A 17935-nucleotide genomic window follows, 5' to 3' on the forward strand; every position below is an offset into this window, starting at 1 on the left:
AAAAAAAAATCCTTGTTTCTTAGAAGTAGAGGTCTTCTGGTCAATTAAATATTAAGTTATATTTGAAATGACTGAAGTTAGAGCTAGTCCATGCATTTATTTTTAATAGTTTGTCTGTGAATATCTCCTATTATCTGTGAATATGCTCATTTGAGCAAAAAAGATATAAATCTCTCTGGGTAAACAAGAAGCTCCCACATTTTTAATTCAGTGCCATACAGATAACAGATCCAAGCATTGCTTGTTTATTACACAGACTATTCTGATGGTTTCATGTCAGATTAAATCATCACCCATACAGTGTAAATGAGGGATCACAAAAATTGATGCCTACCTGGTGCAGGTACCGCCATTGCGACATGGATTATAATCACAGACAGGGACATTGCAGTTCTCAATGTTCCTCCCACCTAAGGCCTCATCTATGATAAATAGTTCTTTGTTGTTCACTTGAAAGTCCCTGATGCAGCCTCTGTAGCCATGAATCCGCCCTGCACTCTGGTGGACCTCAACTTGAGCAGGGACATTTCCAAGGAACATAGACCCAAAAGTGCTCTGCAGAGTCCCAAGAGAAAACATCAACAAAAGGCTTAGTACAACTGTTTTCTGACTGACTAATTAAGGAATAACAATAAGCTACTCTTAGCAAGTAGCTCAATATAAGCTACTAATACAAATTCATAAATTACTATTAGATTATCATTAACCCCAAGTCTGCAAGGCACAAAGACAATGAGCTTGAATCTTAAAAAAAATAATGTATTGAGATGAATGCCAGATAGCTCCTGGGAACCTCTCTTGAAATAAGGAGAAATATACCTGGCCTTGAATAGTATTGCATAATTAAATGCATTGTAGTGATTTTATGACTTTACTACTGCTAGGTTGTGTTCAGATACAGTAAGGAGATCTCTACAAGATGTTCTTATGTAATTATAAAAAACAGTCTTTCAAAAAGCTGCTTTTTTAAAAAAAAATATTTAATAGTGTCTTCAAATGCTCTGAACAGGATTTGAGCAGGTGGGAAAAAGGAATTAAGTGAAAAGAAGGAGAGAAAGCTGTATAAACAGTAACTTCAGTAATAAAATTAGTTTAAAATAAAAAAAAGCCCCAGGTACCTGGCCTAGATTTTCACAAGTTGTGACTAGTGATTTTGTGCGCCTTGATTTTTTGGTGCAGAACTAGAGGCACGTTAAAATGGTCCTGATATTCAGAGGGAAGTTGCTCAGTACTTTCTGAAAATCAGGCTCCTTAAAAGGAGTCTCAAATTGGGTACTCAAAAATGGAGGAACTTCAATTTATTAGTCACTTGTACAAATATAGGCCCCTGTTTGAATATTAATTTTATTAGGTATGAGCATACTAGTTAAGATAAAGTAAGATTTGAGCTGAACATTCATTGATTTCCCAAACTGAAGAGAAATGAATGCACTGAGGTCACAGGTAGAAATAGGACTGAATGAAGAGTTCATGGGAAAAGATCTTGCAAAAGTTGGGAGGCTTTAGATGCCTCTGAACCTTTAGAGATCTGTTTGTTACCAATTTAAATTTTAAAATAGAACTAAACCCCCAAGTCTTATTGGACTGAATCTATTTCTTCAATTGATTCTTATTTCCTCTAACCCCCTGCTCATATGTATACCAAACACATGCTCCCCTCAGCTGACTATACAGTGGACACCATACCTGTTATACCAACTTGTACTCTGGAAAATTCAAGCATATTTGTTCATGCAAGAAAATAAGAATCTATAAGACCAGATCAGTACAGTTTGTCACTGTACAGAGTACATGCATGTACAATACCCACTAATACAAATGGAAAGTTCATGCATAAATCAAGAGGAAAATAAATACACCATAGTGTGTTTCCAGGGGAAAGTTAATTTATCATTATATGCTTTTTAAGATTCCCATCACTATAGTTCGTAGGTATTAATAACTGCAAGAAGCTAGGAATACAAGAAGGGGAACATCTCACTGACTGATCCACAATTCATGTGTAATATAATTTTGTTTTATTTCTCCCTGTATGTTTTTTATCACAACTTGGGCTATGTTGACTGACTATCTCAAGAGAAGTTTAGATATTTCAATAAACAGGAATACTTTCTGGTATTTCTCTGCCTATAGTACCTTTCATTCAGAGAAGAAGGGAAAATATGTCTCCTAGAGCACAGCTAAAATTAAATCAGATTTCTCATGTGAAAGGAATTCAGAGACATCAGCTCAGCACTTGTCAGCTTCATTCCGTATCACAAACCACTCTCCCCTCAACAAACAAAAAACATAATTCAGCATAATTTTGGACAAGCCTTTTGAAACAGTATTTGCAGACAGACTTTGTCTCCTGGTAGTGAGCTTCTTAAAAGAATTAAGCAAGGCATTTGACTCTGGAAGGTAGACAAGTACAATTTATAAAAGAAATGGTAACCTGCTGGCAATATGGTCTGTTTTTATTGTGGTCATTTTACAGGACTACTGACCATATGGTCAGACAATGCATAATAAAATTAGCTCAGTCGATTCTGCGCAGTATCTAGGGTCAATCATTTTAATTACAGTATTGTAGTCACTCAAAATTAGGCCAGTTTAACATAATATCTGTTTCTGCTGTAGAAAGGTCCAGTTCTGATGCAAAATTGACCCAACTGAGGTACATTTTTAAAGCTGTGTGCTGGAGGAATTCACCTAACTCTTGTTAATAACATAATGAGCTTAATATTAGGACTTTCCAGACACTAATTTCAAAATGCCCCATCCCTCTTCAGCTTCAGAGATGGGGAGGCTCCATCTGGGCCAGCAGTGGAAATAAAATCCTTGGCCCCCTTAAAGATAACACTCCTCCTTGTGACCACTCAGCCTCCTGTAGGCTTGAGGGGGCTCTGTGGCTGATTGGTTGGCAGAAGAGTGCAGCATAAGCCTACTAGTTCCTGCACATCCACGGGGGGGGGGCTTATAAGCTTATAACTCTGGGCCATGAGGGAGAAAAGCCGCAGAGGAACCTGCCACAGTTATATGTAGCCATGTGCCCTCCCACCAGCTTGGGTGTCAACAGTGTTCTAGCAAGGACAAGTTGAAAATAATGCCCAGAGGTGCAGCAGAGGCAGCCAAGGCAGCCCAGTGGTAACAGTGGTCACCTAGAGACTGGGCCTTTAACCCACAACAGGACCCAGAGCTTTTGCCTTGCAGGGTGTAGGGTGACCAGATGTCCCGATTTTATAGGGATAGTCATGAAATTGTCCTATACAGGCAGCTATTACCCCCGCCCACCCCTGTCCCAATTGTTCACACTTGCTATCTGGTCACCCTACAGGGGTGACATAAACCCTGCTTGCCTTAGGCAGAAGCAGAGGAGGAAGGCAGTGAATTCATGTGTTTTTCTCCCAGCAGAGGTTTCTGCTTGGCTGTGGGTCGTGAGGGGGGCTGGATGGTTGATACCCTGGCTAAGTACATTCTCACCCCACCAACCTATGAAGGACAGGAAGGAGAAGGCAGGAACTTTCCATGGGACTGGAATCACTGACCTGTGGGTGGCCTGAGGGTCCCTACACGGTGAGCTTGTCAGGAGTCCCTGAAACTGGGGACAACTAGGGCAAGTGGGCCCTGGAGGGGCAGGGTGGTTGCATATCCTGGCTGAGGCCTGCTCTTGCTCTTTACTTGGGAGCTCGGAGCAGGACAGCAAGAAGGTGGGTTGAGTTGGGAATTTTCCTAGGTGCTGAAATCCTGTGTGTGTGTGCATGCATACCTGCGTTATTGAGGGAATATGATTCTGGCTGTATTAGAAAAGGAACTGTTAATCTGGGATTCTGGCAGAGATTGGGAGCAAACCAAGCAAATTACTGCTGTCTGCTGGTGGCAGATGCCCAGGGCAGGTAATCATTCAAGAGGGGTCTGGCTCCTTGGTAAACCAGATTTGGAAGTGGATTAGGAGAAGGCATCTCCTAAAGAAGGTGGGACTGGGGCTGGAGCTTCTAATGTCGTGTACAGTGAGAAGACAACCATTTCAACCCTTGTATGAAAGTAAGGCAGTGGAGTTCTCCAGCAATAGTAATGGGACCAGGTTAGTAAGATTGGGGCTGATGGCAGCCCTCCACCAGGTGGAATGGAGAGCAGGAATGGGTGTTTCCAACTAGACCAAAGTACAAGGAATTTGAAGAACTTAGTGAAAATTAGAGTTTTTGATGCTTATAGTAAAAAGGCCTGTAGAAAAAGAGAATATGTAGAGCTGGCTCTGCAGAAGAATCCCATAATGAAGACTAAAATGAATACATAAATGGATATTTTAAGTCAATCAGCCTGAATAACTGAAAGGACAAAAATAATTAATAATAATTAATATTGACAACCTCATATGAGAATAATTAAAGTGTATATGTTGGTGTAATAATTAAAGCAAGCAGCTATATTTTTATATGATGTTTTGCAGACTCACCTGAGACACATTATATGACAGAGAAACTCTGTGTTGTACAGGAGGATTTCCATCTGCAGCCATTTTAATCATACAATAACCTCCAGGACTGCCAACAGGCAACATATAGCTGGAAGGAAACAGAAGATCTCATTATTGTTTATGCTGTTGACAGAAGAGTGTTTGAACCTCACACAGCAAAGGCAGAGTGATAAAGATGCTTCTGCCTCCATCAAAGATGACACTCTCTGGGCAATAACATGACCAGAAGTTCTCTGACCCTACGGACTTAGAGGGACAAAAGATGCAAGTTTTTTTTTTAATGTCCTTCTTTCATTTGCCTTCCGACTGTTTTTGACTGCCGTGATTGAAATGCATATAAAAAGACAGAGAAAAAGGAGATCTTTACATGTTTAAGTGGGTACTGATAATTTGTAAGTGCTAACTATGGTTGACATATGGGCTCCCTAGTGTAGGGGATTGTTGGACAATTAACATCAATGCTGAATGATGCTGAACTCCCTAGGTGGAAATTTCCCTTTCCTGGCCTACAGGAGAAATAGAAATGGAATAAGAAATGAAAGGATGCATACCTCTGAGCTGCTAGATTACACTGTGATATAGTTATCGCTAAGCAGGAAGCATGCTGTTAATGTAACTCCAGTACTGAGCTTCAGAGATAAAAAAGAATATAAGGCTAAGGGAATTTGTAAAGTACATGTTAGTAACATTCAATAAGCTATTGAGAATGTTTTGGGTATATTTTATATGATGAAATGCTATGTACATTATCAATAATAAAAATTCATTCCTCTAAAATGACTTTCATATACATTAATTTTCACTCAAACGCTTATTATTACAGTAATGACAGAATGTGAGAAAATTAGCTGTTAGCTTGTTTAAAAATGACCTCTGTTAATTCATCAGAAGCACCCCCTCCTTGCATCCTGCTTCATCGTGAATTTGCATGCAGTTTAAATGGAAAGAGTGTAATGCATCCCTTTCAAATGATGTAGTTTTGGAAAGCATATTGAAAACTTGCGAACTATGAGGTCAACAGGACAAGTGTCAGTACTACTCAGCATGATAAAGTTTGCAGATCAAATGACCCTTAATGAGAAAGTTGTACATATTTCACAATAGAATTTCTGAAAATCCTGAAAACCACATCTCTTGCAGTTTTAACACTTACATTGCCAGATTTCCACCATGGTAGCTAAATAACAGAGGATGTCAACAGGCATTTGCAGCTCTCTGAACTGTTTTGAACTTTATAAACTGTTCTTTTCAGGTTTGGTTCAAGGGACAGATAACGTTTTAGGTTAGTTATTTAATACAAACTAGTACACCTGTTCCCAGGTAGAGTAGCATGTACTGTCCATTTAGAGTTTGAACTTTCTCTATTGAAGTTAATGGTAGCTTTGCTATTCACTTAAATGGGTACATAATCAGGCCCGTAATAAATAAGTGATTTTACTTTTCTATTGGTGCATCAATTTTCCTATCTGTAAATTACACAAATTACAATGCTTAACTACTTTTGTAAAGTGATTTGAGATACTTGAATGAAAATTGATGTATAATGCTCTATCTTTTCATTGCCTTTTAATGAGACTTAGACTCCTAAGTCACTTTTGAAAGTGGGACTAAGGCTCCTAAGTCATTTAGGCACTTTTGAAAACTTAAACTTTCAGTTTGGGGGTGGGAAATCACACCTTGTCTTTGTGTATTGGAAGTAAAAATGAATGCTCTCCTTTCCCTCTTCTATTTACTTTAAAGCATGACAAACAAATCCTGCGAGTTTGGAATGTAGGGGTTGGTGCCACCTTTTGCTGTAGTAGAGACCATCCAATTCAAATAGCCTCACCACAGAAGGCATTTCTGTTTTCTCATGAATACAAACTCCTACTCACTACACAACTAGCAAACCAATTTTTAGTGTATCATATCAGCTGTCTCTCTTTCTTGCATGCTTGCCTCAAGAAAGATCTCAAAAGAATCAACTGTATCACCCTGGGGCTCTTCCCAAGTCCTTGAAATGGTTCCTGATTTATCAAACTTTCTTGACTAATATTATTTGTTCCCCTTTGGACTACAGTCATTGGGAATTTTACAGCACTCTTTGCAATATCTAGCTTCCATACTGTGAACTCTTTTCTTCTGGTACTCATTTTCTTTATCTGGATCACTGGTATCTTGATATTCCTCACTGTGGAGTCACCAGTCAGGACTATGTTGCACCTTATTCTTTCATGTGGATCCTCTTGAGTGCTTGCTTCTTGGTTACTAGTTAGGGTAATGTTAGACTTTGGCATGTCCTCTGTCTGCTTGAATTCCTTAGTTACATAGTTATCCAGGGAGAGATGTGATTTCCCAGGAAGGAGAGTCTCAGCCCATTGGGGCTTTGTAGGTCAAAGCTAATGCCATAAACTTCACCTGGTAGCCAACAGCCAATGCAGATGTTGGAACACAGATCAGATGTGCTCATGGAAACCTTGCTTATCCAGTGGTCTGCTGCAGTCTACACCTGCTGCAGCTTCTAAGTGTATGTAAGGTATAGTCCACATTACAGTAGTCCAGATATACAGTTAGTAAAGGTTTAAATTACAGTGACAAGATCCACCTGTGCTGATGCCAATGGAAAAAAACCCAGCATTGATCATAGTCACTATTTGATCACCTAACAGAAGCTGGGAACCTACCCATAATCCTGTCTTGCAAATTTTAGTTACAAATGTTGGGCGTTCATATACAGTGCTTGTTTTTGGCATTTAATTTCCCTGGTTTTAATCCTTTATTTAATTAAAAAATAGATGGGAGGATAAAAAGGAAATGTAATTCAAAAAATGCTTTAAAGATCCCTTAGCACTGCTAAATGAGTTTGTAACTGCATTACCATTAATTGAGGCACTTAAATGTAGACAATCAAAGGTAAGCTCAGGCAGCAATTCACAGAAGCATCTTTATTTGGGCTTGCTTAGTGCTCTAATCTACTCTAAGGCAAGGGTGCCATCAAAAAAGGAATAGACAATTCCAATGGACAATTGCAAAAATACTAACTGTAAATAATAATATAATTATTATTATAACAGTTCTCTTAAAGTGCTTTTCATTGGTAGAGCTCAAGGAACTTTACAAAGATGGTAAGTATAGTTATCTTGGTTTTACAGATGGGGAAGTTATGACACAAAGAAGGGAAATGACTTGTCCAAGGTCAGCAAATACACCAGTGACAGAACTGGGAATGGAACCCTCTGTTTCCTGCATGCTAATCTGGTACCCTATCCTCGTGGCCACACATTACTTGAAAAATACTAAACCCATCTTCTTCAAACTTTAATGTTTGTTCTTTTCTCAATGACTATAAAACAAGAAATATTTGAAGTCTTTTTCTTTAGCTATTTAAAGTTATATGAATGCAAGAGTTAGAACATATGGGAAAAGTGAATGCTTTTCATGTTTACATTACCACAAAATGACACAATTTATTGTTCAATTATGCTTAAAATCACTTTTGAGAAGAGAGAGAGCATGGGAAACTTCAGTCCAAAAGAAAGCTCTCTGTGAAAATTATGAATAACTGGAAAAATGGAGAGTAGTACTGAAATGGCACTTCAATCTTTACTATTGCAATGGCAAACACTATAACATGAGAGTATATACCATATATTTATAATGAAATTGTTTTTATAATGTAAGAGAAAAATACATCAGAGCTGTTCTGCAATGTTACAAGCATGTGCATCCAAACACCTTTGCACCTGACTACATGAAATGATGTTGAAACATTTTCCTTACAATTTAGACAATAAATTAGGGCCCCAATCCTGCAGCTGCTTGCATGCAAGTGGATTCATGTGTGTAGCTCGCTGGAGAATTGAGGCCTAAATAGTCACAACAGAAAAAGTGAGAATTGATCTGATAATGACAATGCATTCTCTTGACATTTTTAGCTTTATGTTTCTAATTAGTCTCATTGGCCTCACATTAAGAACAGTGAAGATGAAAGCGGCGAATCGTCTACATCTTTACATTCTGAAGATAAAACTAAGTTTAGTTTTGAGTCTTCATGGCTTGTTTTGATGCTGAAGGCATTTCAGTGTGTCTGCCTCATATATTTCTTTGGAATATTTCAACTCCACTTAAAGCCAGAATATTTTTCCCTCCAGAGACAGTGATAGAAAAGTATGGAATTTGATTTCTAAGACATATAGGATTTATTTGTCAAACTCAGAAAATACTCTGTTTCTGATCAACACCACATTTATAATGAAATGAAAAGCTTTATAGAAGAGTAGAGAATTATAGTGTAAGGGTGGATGCTATACAACGCATTTTTCAAAAATAATTATAGTAGGTCTGGAGCCATGTGCAGGTACTACTTCTGCAGGCGGTACGTCATAGGCCTGATGTTGTACAATATTTGCTTTCACAGGTTCAAAACGTGAAAGTGTTCAGTTGTTTACTCTAAATTTTGCTATTATACAAATGATGCTATTCTCTCTGTTGTGGATTTTGTATAAGTTATTGTTAAGAACAAGAATAAACAGAGGACTTCCTAAAGGATTTATTTCTTTTTCAAAGATTCATGGATTTCTTCAACAGATGCAAAACTAAAAATTAAACACGCTAATTACATTACTGATTAGATCCTGATTAATCACCTTAGCACTGAATATTGAATTCCTAATAAATGAGTGCAATATTTACCTAGCAAACTTGTACGCCTCTGGCACCAACTATAGGTGTTAGTATTAAGTACTGAATTGGATTAAATTGGGCTTGGAACGGTTATTAAAAGGAATCCTTTTAAGCCAGCTAAGATTGAGGCATTTTTAATTCAAATGTTAGCTAATATAATCTTGTTCAACCAAATGATTTAGCTTAAACTATGACAGTTAGCTCTTCATGCTGAGGAATGTGATGAGCTGATCATGCCTTTCTCTTAGCAGAAGTCACCAGGTGGCAGTAAAAGTACATGCAGAAAATGTGAATGTAAAATTCATATTCCCATCTCTTCTAGTCATTGGAAAGTCTAACTTAAACCCTAATTGATAGCATGATTGCTTCAGCTTCCAGTTTATATCAAGGGAAACATAGCAAAGTATTTTAAAGTGATTACATATTTGACAATATGGATGAAGATAGGTCCAGAGACACATGACTTTCTAACTGCATTCATGCATTATAATTACCTAATGTGATCATATAGAAATGTTACATTTGTGGTTGTGCTAACATACTGAGGAAAATGTTGCTTACATCAGTTATGTTTTTTTATGGAGTGTTATCACCACAGTCATATTTCCTTGAGTTTATCACTGAAATCCAGAAAAACTAAAATGTCAAATTAGTGTACATTAAAGGTCACACATATAAACAACAGCCTCTCACCTCGTAAAACTAAAATGATATAGCAGGATCCTCTTCTGATTCTATCAGTAGGGATTTCACACTACCAGTTAGCTAGAATATGTAGAAAGGATAGTTTCTGGCCTTTCTGCAAAGGAGCATACAATCCTTATAGTATCTCTACAATTTGTATCAGGAAATTGGGATATTACATTTAGATCTTTCCACTAATTTCCACCTCCTTGCTTACAAAGACTCTAAATGTGTCTAATGACACAGCACGGAAAACAACAAGGTGCTTTACCAGTAAAGTAAATCTGATATTAAAGAGAGGATTTGAAATGATTCCTGTGGAACATTGAAATGGTAGCTTCATTTACACCCTTGATTAACCCGAGCAGTTGTCAAGGGAACATCTAACCAGATGTCAAGCAATACAGGATATTTTTCAAGAACATGATTTTATTTTTGACTGCACACATTGAATTCACAAGTGTGAGAATCTATAGTGTGTTTACAGGATTTAAAAATCTCCTGGTATTTCTTTTCAAAACCCTTATAGCCTTTATTAATAAAGCTGTAATTTCATATTTTTCCCCTAGAAAAGATGCCAACTTTATGGATGTTGCAGTAAGACAAGATTCCTGCCCCCACCCCTCCAGGGTGAATATAACTTCACAAATGCTGCTGCCCTGGAATTTTTCACATTTGGCTTTAACCTTTTCTATTTCAACAGGGAATTCTTTTTAACATTTCTTGGCAGTTTCAAGCATTACATTAAAACAAAGGCGTTAAAAAAAATGAAATGGCTGGCATTTTACTTGAACAGTCTGCAAAATCTGCTTCAACTCCCATCATTTGACACCAAATCTCAGATTTCCTGAGACTAGCGCTGGGTAATGCCAATAGAAGATACATGTGGCTGTGGACAGTAGACTAGAAATCAGAGTGAGATAAAACCAGAATGATTTGGATGCTTAATACTGTTCTCCACCAGTATTAATCTCTTGATGCAATTTATTATGAGAAGCAAATATTAGACTCTGAAGAAATTTGTTGTCATAGATTTGGATTTGGAGTGGGGGGCAACCAATAAGGATCCTTTCTGGAAAAATATATAGATTCTATAGTTTTGACTGTGGAGACTCTCTGTAATTCCCTGGATCAAGTCTCCGAATACCTGACACTGGTACAAGGGTCAAAAATAGCTATTCACTGTTCTCACCAAAAAAAAAAAATCTTCTTTTTTTTTAAAACAACCTATGGCAACACATATTTCAAGATGTTCCTGGTATCTCGGTCATTTCCATGCATAAAAGGCTGTCCATACCAATGGTTCTTAGGGACAGATTCTGTCACCTAGACTCAACCTGAGTAGTTCTTTACTCTTTGTGCAGTACCATTAGACTACGCAGGCAAGCATGGGTGACAGACTTTGACCTTTAGAATGGTCCATGGAAATCTACACATGGATAAGGGTGGGAGAGGGTTCACAGAGACTAACAACCAATGTGATTATCAACCTTTAAGAGAAACCTACATAGCTATGGCTTTTACTGGACAGTTCTCTAATATTTTTCATGCTCTAAATAATTATTGTTATTGTGCTGATTCACTTGTATCTAATAGATGAATGTTCTGTAGCTAGGAGACAAAATTATCTTGCTTATCGACCTCCATGTCCCCATGTGGTATGGTGTGTTTCTCTGACAGAACATACATTGTAGGAAGTTTATGGGTCTTTCTCTGTTACAAATGGATGTTACAGGTCCCTGATGTTGACCGATGGGGAAAAAGAAAAACTGTGTCAAGCTCCACTGGATTTTATTCCTTATTGTTATGTATAATGCACACCTGGTTTTCAGCCCCAATTCCGGTGTGAACATTTTAGTTAACTGGCTTCCAAAAAAACCTGATGATGTAAATTAAAGTGATAACCAGGTACGGTATGGTGCAACCTTAACAACCGGTTAGTTTTTTCTTTCTTTCTGGTTTGCCACAATTAAAAAAAAGAAAAGAAAAGAAGCCTGTAGTTATTATTTGTATGCAGATGCAGACTGTTATGGGAATGTCGTTTTAGACATCACGTTCAACATCAATATTCTTTTTAACGATATAAAATATTTCCTGTTTTTTATTATAGATTTATTAAGAGGGCTGTTTTTTTCCCAAAGAACATTTCCAGTCTTTTTTACAGGATTTTTGGATCATTTGTGGGCAATGAAAAACATTTCAGTCAACACTTCACAAATCTACAAGGAGAACTGAATTGCAGTTGACATATAGTATTTACGTTGGAGCTTTTATATAACTCACAGACGGGATGATTTGCATAGTATTATCATAATTCTTAATAGTGGATGCCTCTGGTTTTTTATTTCCTTTTTCCACATAGGTCTCTACATAATCTCCAGATGTCTTATAACCATGAACTGGAAAAGCCTCAGAAAAGAGGAAACTAATAGTTCCACCCCACTCTGCCCGCCACTTAGGAATATTCAGGTCAGGGCACCATTTTATGGCAAGAAATAATACAACGCTAATAAAAGCATTGTTACGTTATCATATGAAATATATATTCCAGACATTTTACACTCTCTTATAAGGATAAAGTTATTTACTAGGTGCAGAATTTGATATTAAAAAGTCAGCATTTCCCTACAGCTACCTCTCAGTAGCATCTGAGCTAGTGCATATGTTTAGAAGAAGAAATAACTATGGCATCTTTTATCAACTATTGATGCTACTATGGCCACCACCACTTTCTATGGTTTCTAAGAACAATGAAAGACAAATTCTAATAATAGATAGTAACTGAAGCCAATGGAGTTACTCTAGATTCACACTGGAGTAATAGAAAAATTTGGCCAAGTGTTCCTAAATCACTGATTGCCTGTTTAGATACCTAATGAAATACAGGACTGGCCTTTACAGGGACTATTACTACTTTATTAAAGGCCAGAACATGCTCAGAAACCTGTGGGATTGGGCCCTCAATTGTTAGTGTTCTGTGAAAACATACTTTGAATACCAGTCAAAATGAACTCCTTATGTTCCAAATATATGTGCTGTAGGTTTGCTTCCATACTCAGAATTCTTTACAGTGAAGCTATCAGTCACAATTTGACAGACGACTCTTGTATGGAATTTCAGTGGACAGCACCTCCTGATGTCTCCCTGCTTTATTCAAGGTTGCTTCTTCTAAACCTTACTTTACCTCCCTCAATTCATTTATTCTCCTTTTCCATTCCCATTGCATTTTTTCTCTTTAATCTGAGATAAACTGAGATAATTAATTGGGTAACAATCACCGAAAAATGGCTGGAAGTGTAAATCATTAGCTTTCTTCTAGTTAGCTTTTTTAGGTCTCTTTTCTAGGTTTGTTGTTGCATCCTTTCCCATAATCTAATAATAATGAATCTATTAATAACAAAATGAATGCAGTGCTTAATATGCCAGAGTAATTGCAGAATGCTTTCTACAACATACACTGAAAACTGCTCGGATTATTAGTATTAACAGCTTCAGAAATGAGTGCACTGAAAGGATGTTTTCACACTCTAAAACCTACATTAGATTTGTGGAAAACTAGATTTACAATTGATATGACATTTTCACTTCCTTAGATAACTCAGTCAATCTTCAAAATAAAGAAACAGCTGTATAACTCTTATGATGGCCAAATAACAGAGATGTACTAATCAATGTCTCTTTTTTTGTATAGCACCAGATTCTCCGTTACACATAGTGGAAGCTCCTAAAGACATTTTACCTTTTTGTGTCTTTTAGGAAGGTGATCTTTGCAGTCATTTATGGCTGAACTCCTCTGCTAGTCAATATGGAGGTAGAAAATGAGTCCTTTGCCCTGTCTCATCCTCATTGTCTCCCCATTCACTTTGGTGGTGCTAGGAGACTCAGGAGATCACAGGGACTACCACTGTCCTTTGTTCTTGCACCAGCAGTAGGTTCCCTGTCTCTCTAGATCCAATCTGTCCCATATTATGCAGATTATCACAAAGCAGCAAAAGAATTCATATTTACCCAGTATATCAAAAGCTGAAAGTGTTAAAATTCACTTTTACTGGAATACAATGAACCTGTCCCATTTACTGTATAATAGTGCCCTCTAGGCTCTACGCAGCTTCCTTATTCCCTACTCAGGCAAACTCTGCAAATCCCAAAGGAGTATTAAATATAGTCCTCTACTAAATGAGTTAATGGAATTGCTCCTATGATGTACTTTGTTAGATCATGATTCAGCAAAGGCACTTAAGCATATGCTCACCTTTAAGTATATGTTTACGCATGTGCTTAGGTGCCTTTCTGAACAAAGATGCTTTTCTGAATCTGGGCCTTAAAGTCTAGAGACTTCAGTTTATGGAACCATACAAATCTCATTGGCTCCTAATGATAGCAGTCGAAGTTCTGCTCTTAGTTGTAGCTCTACAATTCCCCTAACTTCAAAGCGATTACATTGTGAACAGAATGTGGCACATGGTCTCATCTGTCCATCTGTAAAATGGGGATAGCACTGGGTTGGTGTGAGAATTAGTTAGTTAATGTCTGTGCAGAGCTTTGAAGCTGTGAAGTGCTATAATAGTTCACATTAATTATTATTTATAATATTGCATTTATGCTCATACCACCATTGACCACATGGATTGTTACAAACTTGAGTTTGACAGTTGGCTTGAACTCCTTTGAACATCAGATGTTTTGCTTTAAGTTTGAGGATAAACTATGTCTTAATTAGAAGGCAAGGGAATATGCATGACTTTTGTGGATATGTTACCACTGCTCTCTATTGGAATATGACAGACCTTTTCGTGTGTCACATAACATTTTTTCTGTTAGCTGAATTAGTGGAGCTGCTCATTTTTAGACATGAGTTCAGATCTGTGTTTTGTTAGCCAATGGTCCAGCTTCATGACTGAATATCATTACTTTCTGTCGCTTCTAGTAGCATTCTCTTAGGTATCAGTAATAGAGAGAATATTTGCCACCTGTGAAGGCAGCTGCCCCAGTTCCTATCATTCTTGTCTCCAGCCCATCTCCAAAGACCTCATGTCACTGACTTCATAACTGTCTGATGCAGAGTTATTGCACTGTTCCCAAGAGTAGGAGAACATGCTGTGGGGCTGGTGCACCTTCTCTTTTGAACACCTCACTCCAGGTCCACGTGATCTGGGTCCTCTCATTCTCTACTCTTGTATGCTGTTTTTACACTGGCGTATTTCCATTGAAGTAAATGGGTTGATAATGATATACAGACAAGGGAATTCCCTACACACATGCCTGTGTAGACACAAGGAAGCAAGTGCTGCTGATGGGTGTGGAAAATATCTTGGGGAATTGATGGAGGTTTTGACTGCAACCTCCACTGACGGAGTATTTCACCCTCTGACACACCCAGGCTGGAGCACCATCCCTCCCCAATACTGTATTGAGATATGAAAGTTGTGTAAAAAGTGCTGTAGGGGGAAAAAAAAAACCCCACACCCCAACCCTCTAGTATCCTCACTCCACAAAGCTGAAATCATTGTATCTCTTAAACTGAAAAAGGTGTGACACAATAGCCTGCCTGTCACTTATAAATGTGGACGTAAAATGTCTAACCAAGTTAATAGCAAATGGGTTACTTAATAGTATTCCTGCACTAGCATGCCAAAAGCTTTTTCCAGGGGACACAGTCAGAGATCATTGTCAGTTTGGGAAAAGTCAGGACAGCAATTCAGAGCATCAGTGCAAAATTGCATGCTGAAAAGGCCTTAAGTTTGGTGACTTGTAAGATTTGTACTAAACATTCTGTAGAGGATGAACTGAGACCTACATCTGATTCTGTGAATCAGCTAAACTCAGAGTAAGAATGAATCAGTGCTGGAAAGTTTGAGCTGCAAACAGGAACCTGATAAGAGTTGCCTGTTATTACATATATCATTGACTTTGGCCACAGATCCACTTACATCCACAATAGTTCTGTTCACATTCAGCAGGGAATTACTATAGACCCGATCCTATTAAAGTCAGTGGCAAAATTCCCATTGATTTTAGTGATTCTGCAGCATCTGGCTCAGTCTAAGAAACACTCAATCAATATTATCTTACTGCAGGCTAATGACACACAGTTATGTGATGCAGACCTGGCAAAACAATGAACATAGTGGTGCATAAAATTAGAAATTCTGAAAACTATCTGGACTATTTATAAATTGTTGCAAGTCTGAGATGTTATCCCGCACAAATCTTAGGTAATCAGCTATATACCAACCTTTTGAATGATCCCTACATACAATAAAACATTTAAGGATAGGTATAGAAAAATAGTAGACACTTGTATACAATGTCCTGATTTGTATTAATTACACAACATATTAAAATACGTTTTCACACAAGAGGGAGAAAGAATGGACTATTAGTCTAATAACATTGCTGGGTAAACTGGGTATTATACAAATAGTATTATTTCCCCAAACTTTGTATATTGTAAACTCTACCAGTCTTTTGACATAAGAATTTCTACAAATAAATGAGTATCTTGTTTAATAACCTTTCATGCATCAGACGAAGTATTTCCAGTAGAGATAGGGAGATGTTAGTACCGTTATACAAGGCACTGGTGAGACCTCATCTGAAATATTGTGTGCAGTTCTGGTCTCCCATGTTTAAGAAAGATGAATTCAAACTGGAACGGGTGCAGAGAAGGGCTACTAGGATGATCTGCAGAATGAAAAACCTGCCTTATGAGAGGATACTCCAAGAGCTTGGCTTGTTTAGCCTAAGCAAAAGAAGGCTGAGGGGAAATATGATTGCTCTCTATAAATACATCAGAGGGATAAATAACAGGGAAGGAGAGTAATTATTTAGTTCAGCGCCAACGTGGACACAAGAACAAATGGATGTAAACTGGCCTTCAGGAAGTTTAGACTTGAAATTAGACTTAGGTTTCTAACCATCAGAGGAGTGAAGTTCTGAAAAAGCCTTCCAAGGGGAGCAGTGGGGGCAAAAAAACCTAGCTGGCTTCAAGACTGAGCTTGAAAATTTTATGGAGGGGAGGGTATGAAGAGACAGCCTAATTTGGCAATTAATTGATCTTTGACTAATAGTGGTAAATATGCTCAATGGCCTGTGATGGGATGTTTGATAGGATGGGTTCTGAGTTACTACAGAGAATTCTTCTTGGGTGTCTGGCTGGTGAGTCTTGCCCACATGCTCAGGGTTTAGCTGATCACCATATTTGGGGTCAGGAAGAAATTTTCCTCCATGGCAGATTGACAGAGGCCCTGGGGGGTTTTCACCTTCCTCTGTAGCATGGGGCACACTTGCTGGTGGATTGAAGTCTTTAAAACATGATTTGAAGACTCCAATAACTCAGTCATAGGTTAGGGGTCTATTAGTCTATGAGTGTATAGAGTAATTAAGTTCCCGGAACTAAACTGTATGGACTCACTTGCAAAGGACTAGAGTAGGGAGTACCCAAATGCTGTAAAACTGCTACTCTGCTACAGCTAAAATGCACACTAGTATGATAAAATGCAGCAGACGCCTATCCCTTTGTGAAATTATTACATGCATTGAACCTGTAGCATAATATCACGAATGCTATATATGGTGAAGGCCAGTAAATAAAGAGTTTAATTACTGTTATATGACACCTAACTGTATAGCATAAGGTCTTCACATAAAAGATTAAAAACTATTCAACTTTGATAGACCCTATGGAAAAAATACTGGCCTACTGGGATGTTCATTGAGAAATGACTCTGAGATATGGAGTGTAAAGGGAATACCAGAAGAAGGGGATATGTCTGAGAACAATCAAAGTTTATCTTTCACCTAGGTAAAACAAAAGTTTGCCTTAGATGATAAAGAATTGCTTATGTACTTAACAGGCTCACAGTGTCCTCCTAAATCAAAGGAAGACAAATTTACTAAATTGTGACTCACTAGACAGAATGCAAGGGTAAAATGGGCGAAAAGACAAGAATAAGCAATATACACCAAAGTATTGTAACCTCAGAGTCTACAGTGGGGAAACTTCCAAGCAAGGTAAAATGGAAGGGGAAAAAAAAGGTGAATAAAGTGACTATTAAGAGCTGAATTGTCTCATTACACAATGCCTCCACAATTGACACAATGCCTCCAAGAAAGGAGGGGAAATCTGACCAC

General features: G+C 37.8%; 1 protein-coding gene across 1 annotated transcript in view; it reads right to left on the reverse strand.

Moving 5' to 3' along the window:
- Positions 1-280: 280 nt before the first annotated feature.
- The window catches only part of LOC137162620 (protein eyes shut homolog), a 57283-nt gene continuing 39628 nt past the window's right edge, over positions 281-17935 (reverse strand). Inside the window, exons 3-4 of the mRNA XM_067562525.1 lie at positions 4436-4544; positions 281-555 (exon numbers count right to left, since the gene is read on the reverse strand). Of these exons, the coding sequence (XP_067418626.1) occupies positions 331-555; positions 4436-4544 (334 nt within the window). The 3' untranslated portion in view covers positions 281-330. The remainder of the gene's footprint in view (positions 556-4435; positions 4545-17935) is intronic.

The sequence above is a fragment of the Emydura macquarii genome, unplaced genomic scaffold (genome assembly GCF_026122565.2).
Source record: "Emydura macquarii macquarii isolate MOO-44397 ecotype Brisbane River unplaced genomic scaffold, CSIRO-AGI_Emac_v2 contig_2437, whole genome shotgun sequence".
In the NCBI taxonomy this organism is placed as follows: domain Eukaryota; kingdom Metazoa; phylum Chordata; order Testudines; family Chelidae; genus Emydura; species Emydura macquarii.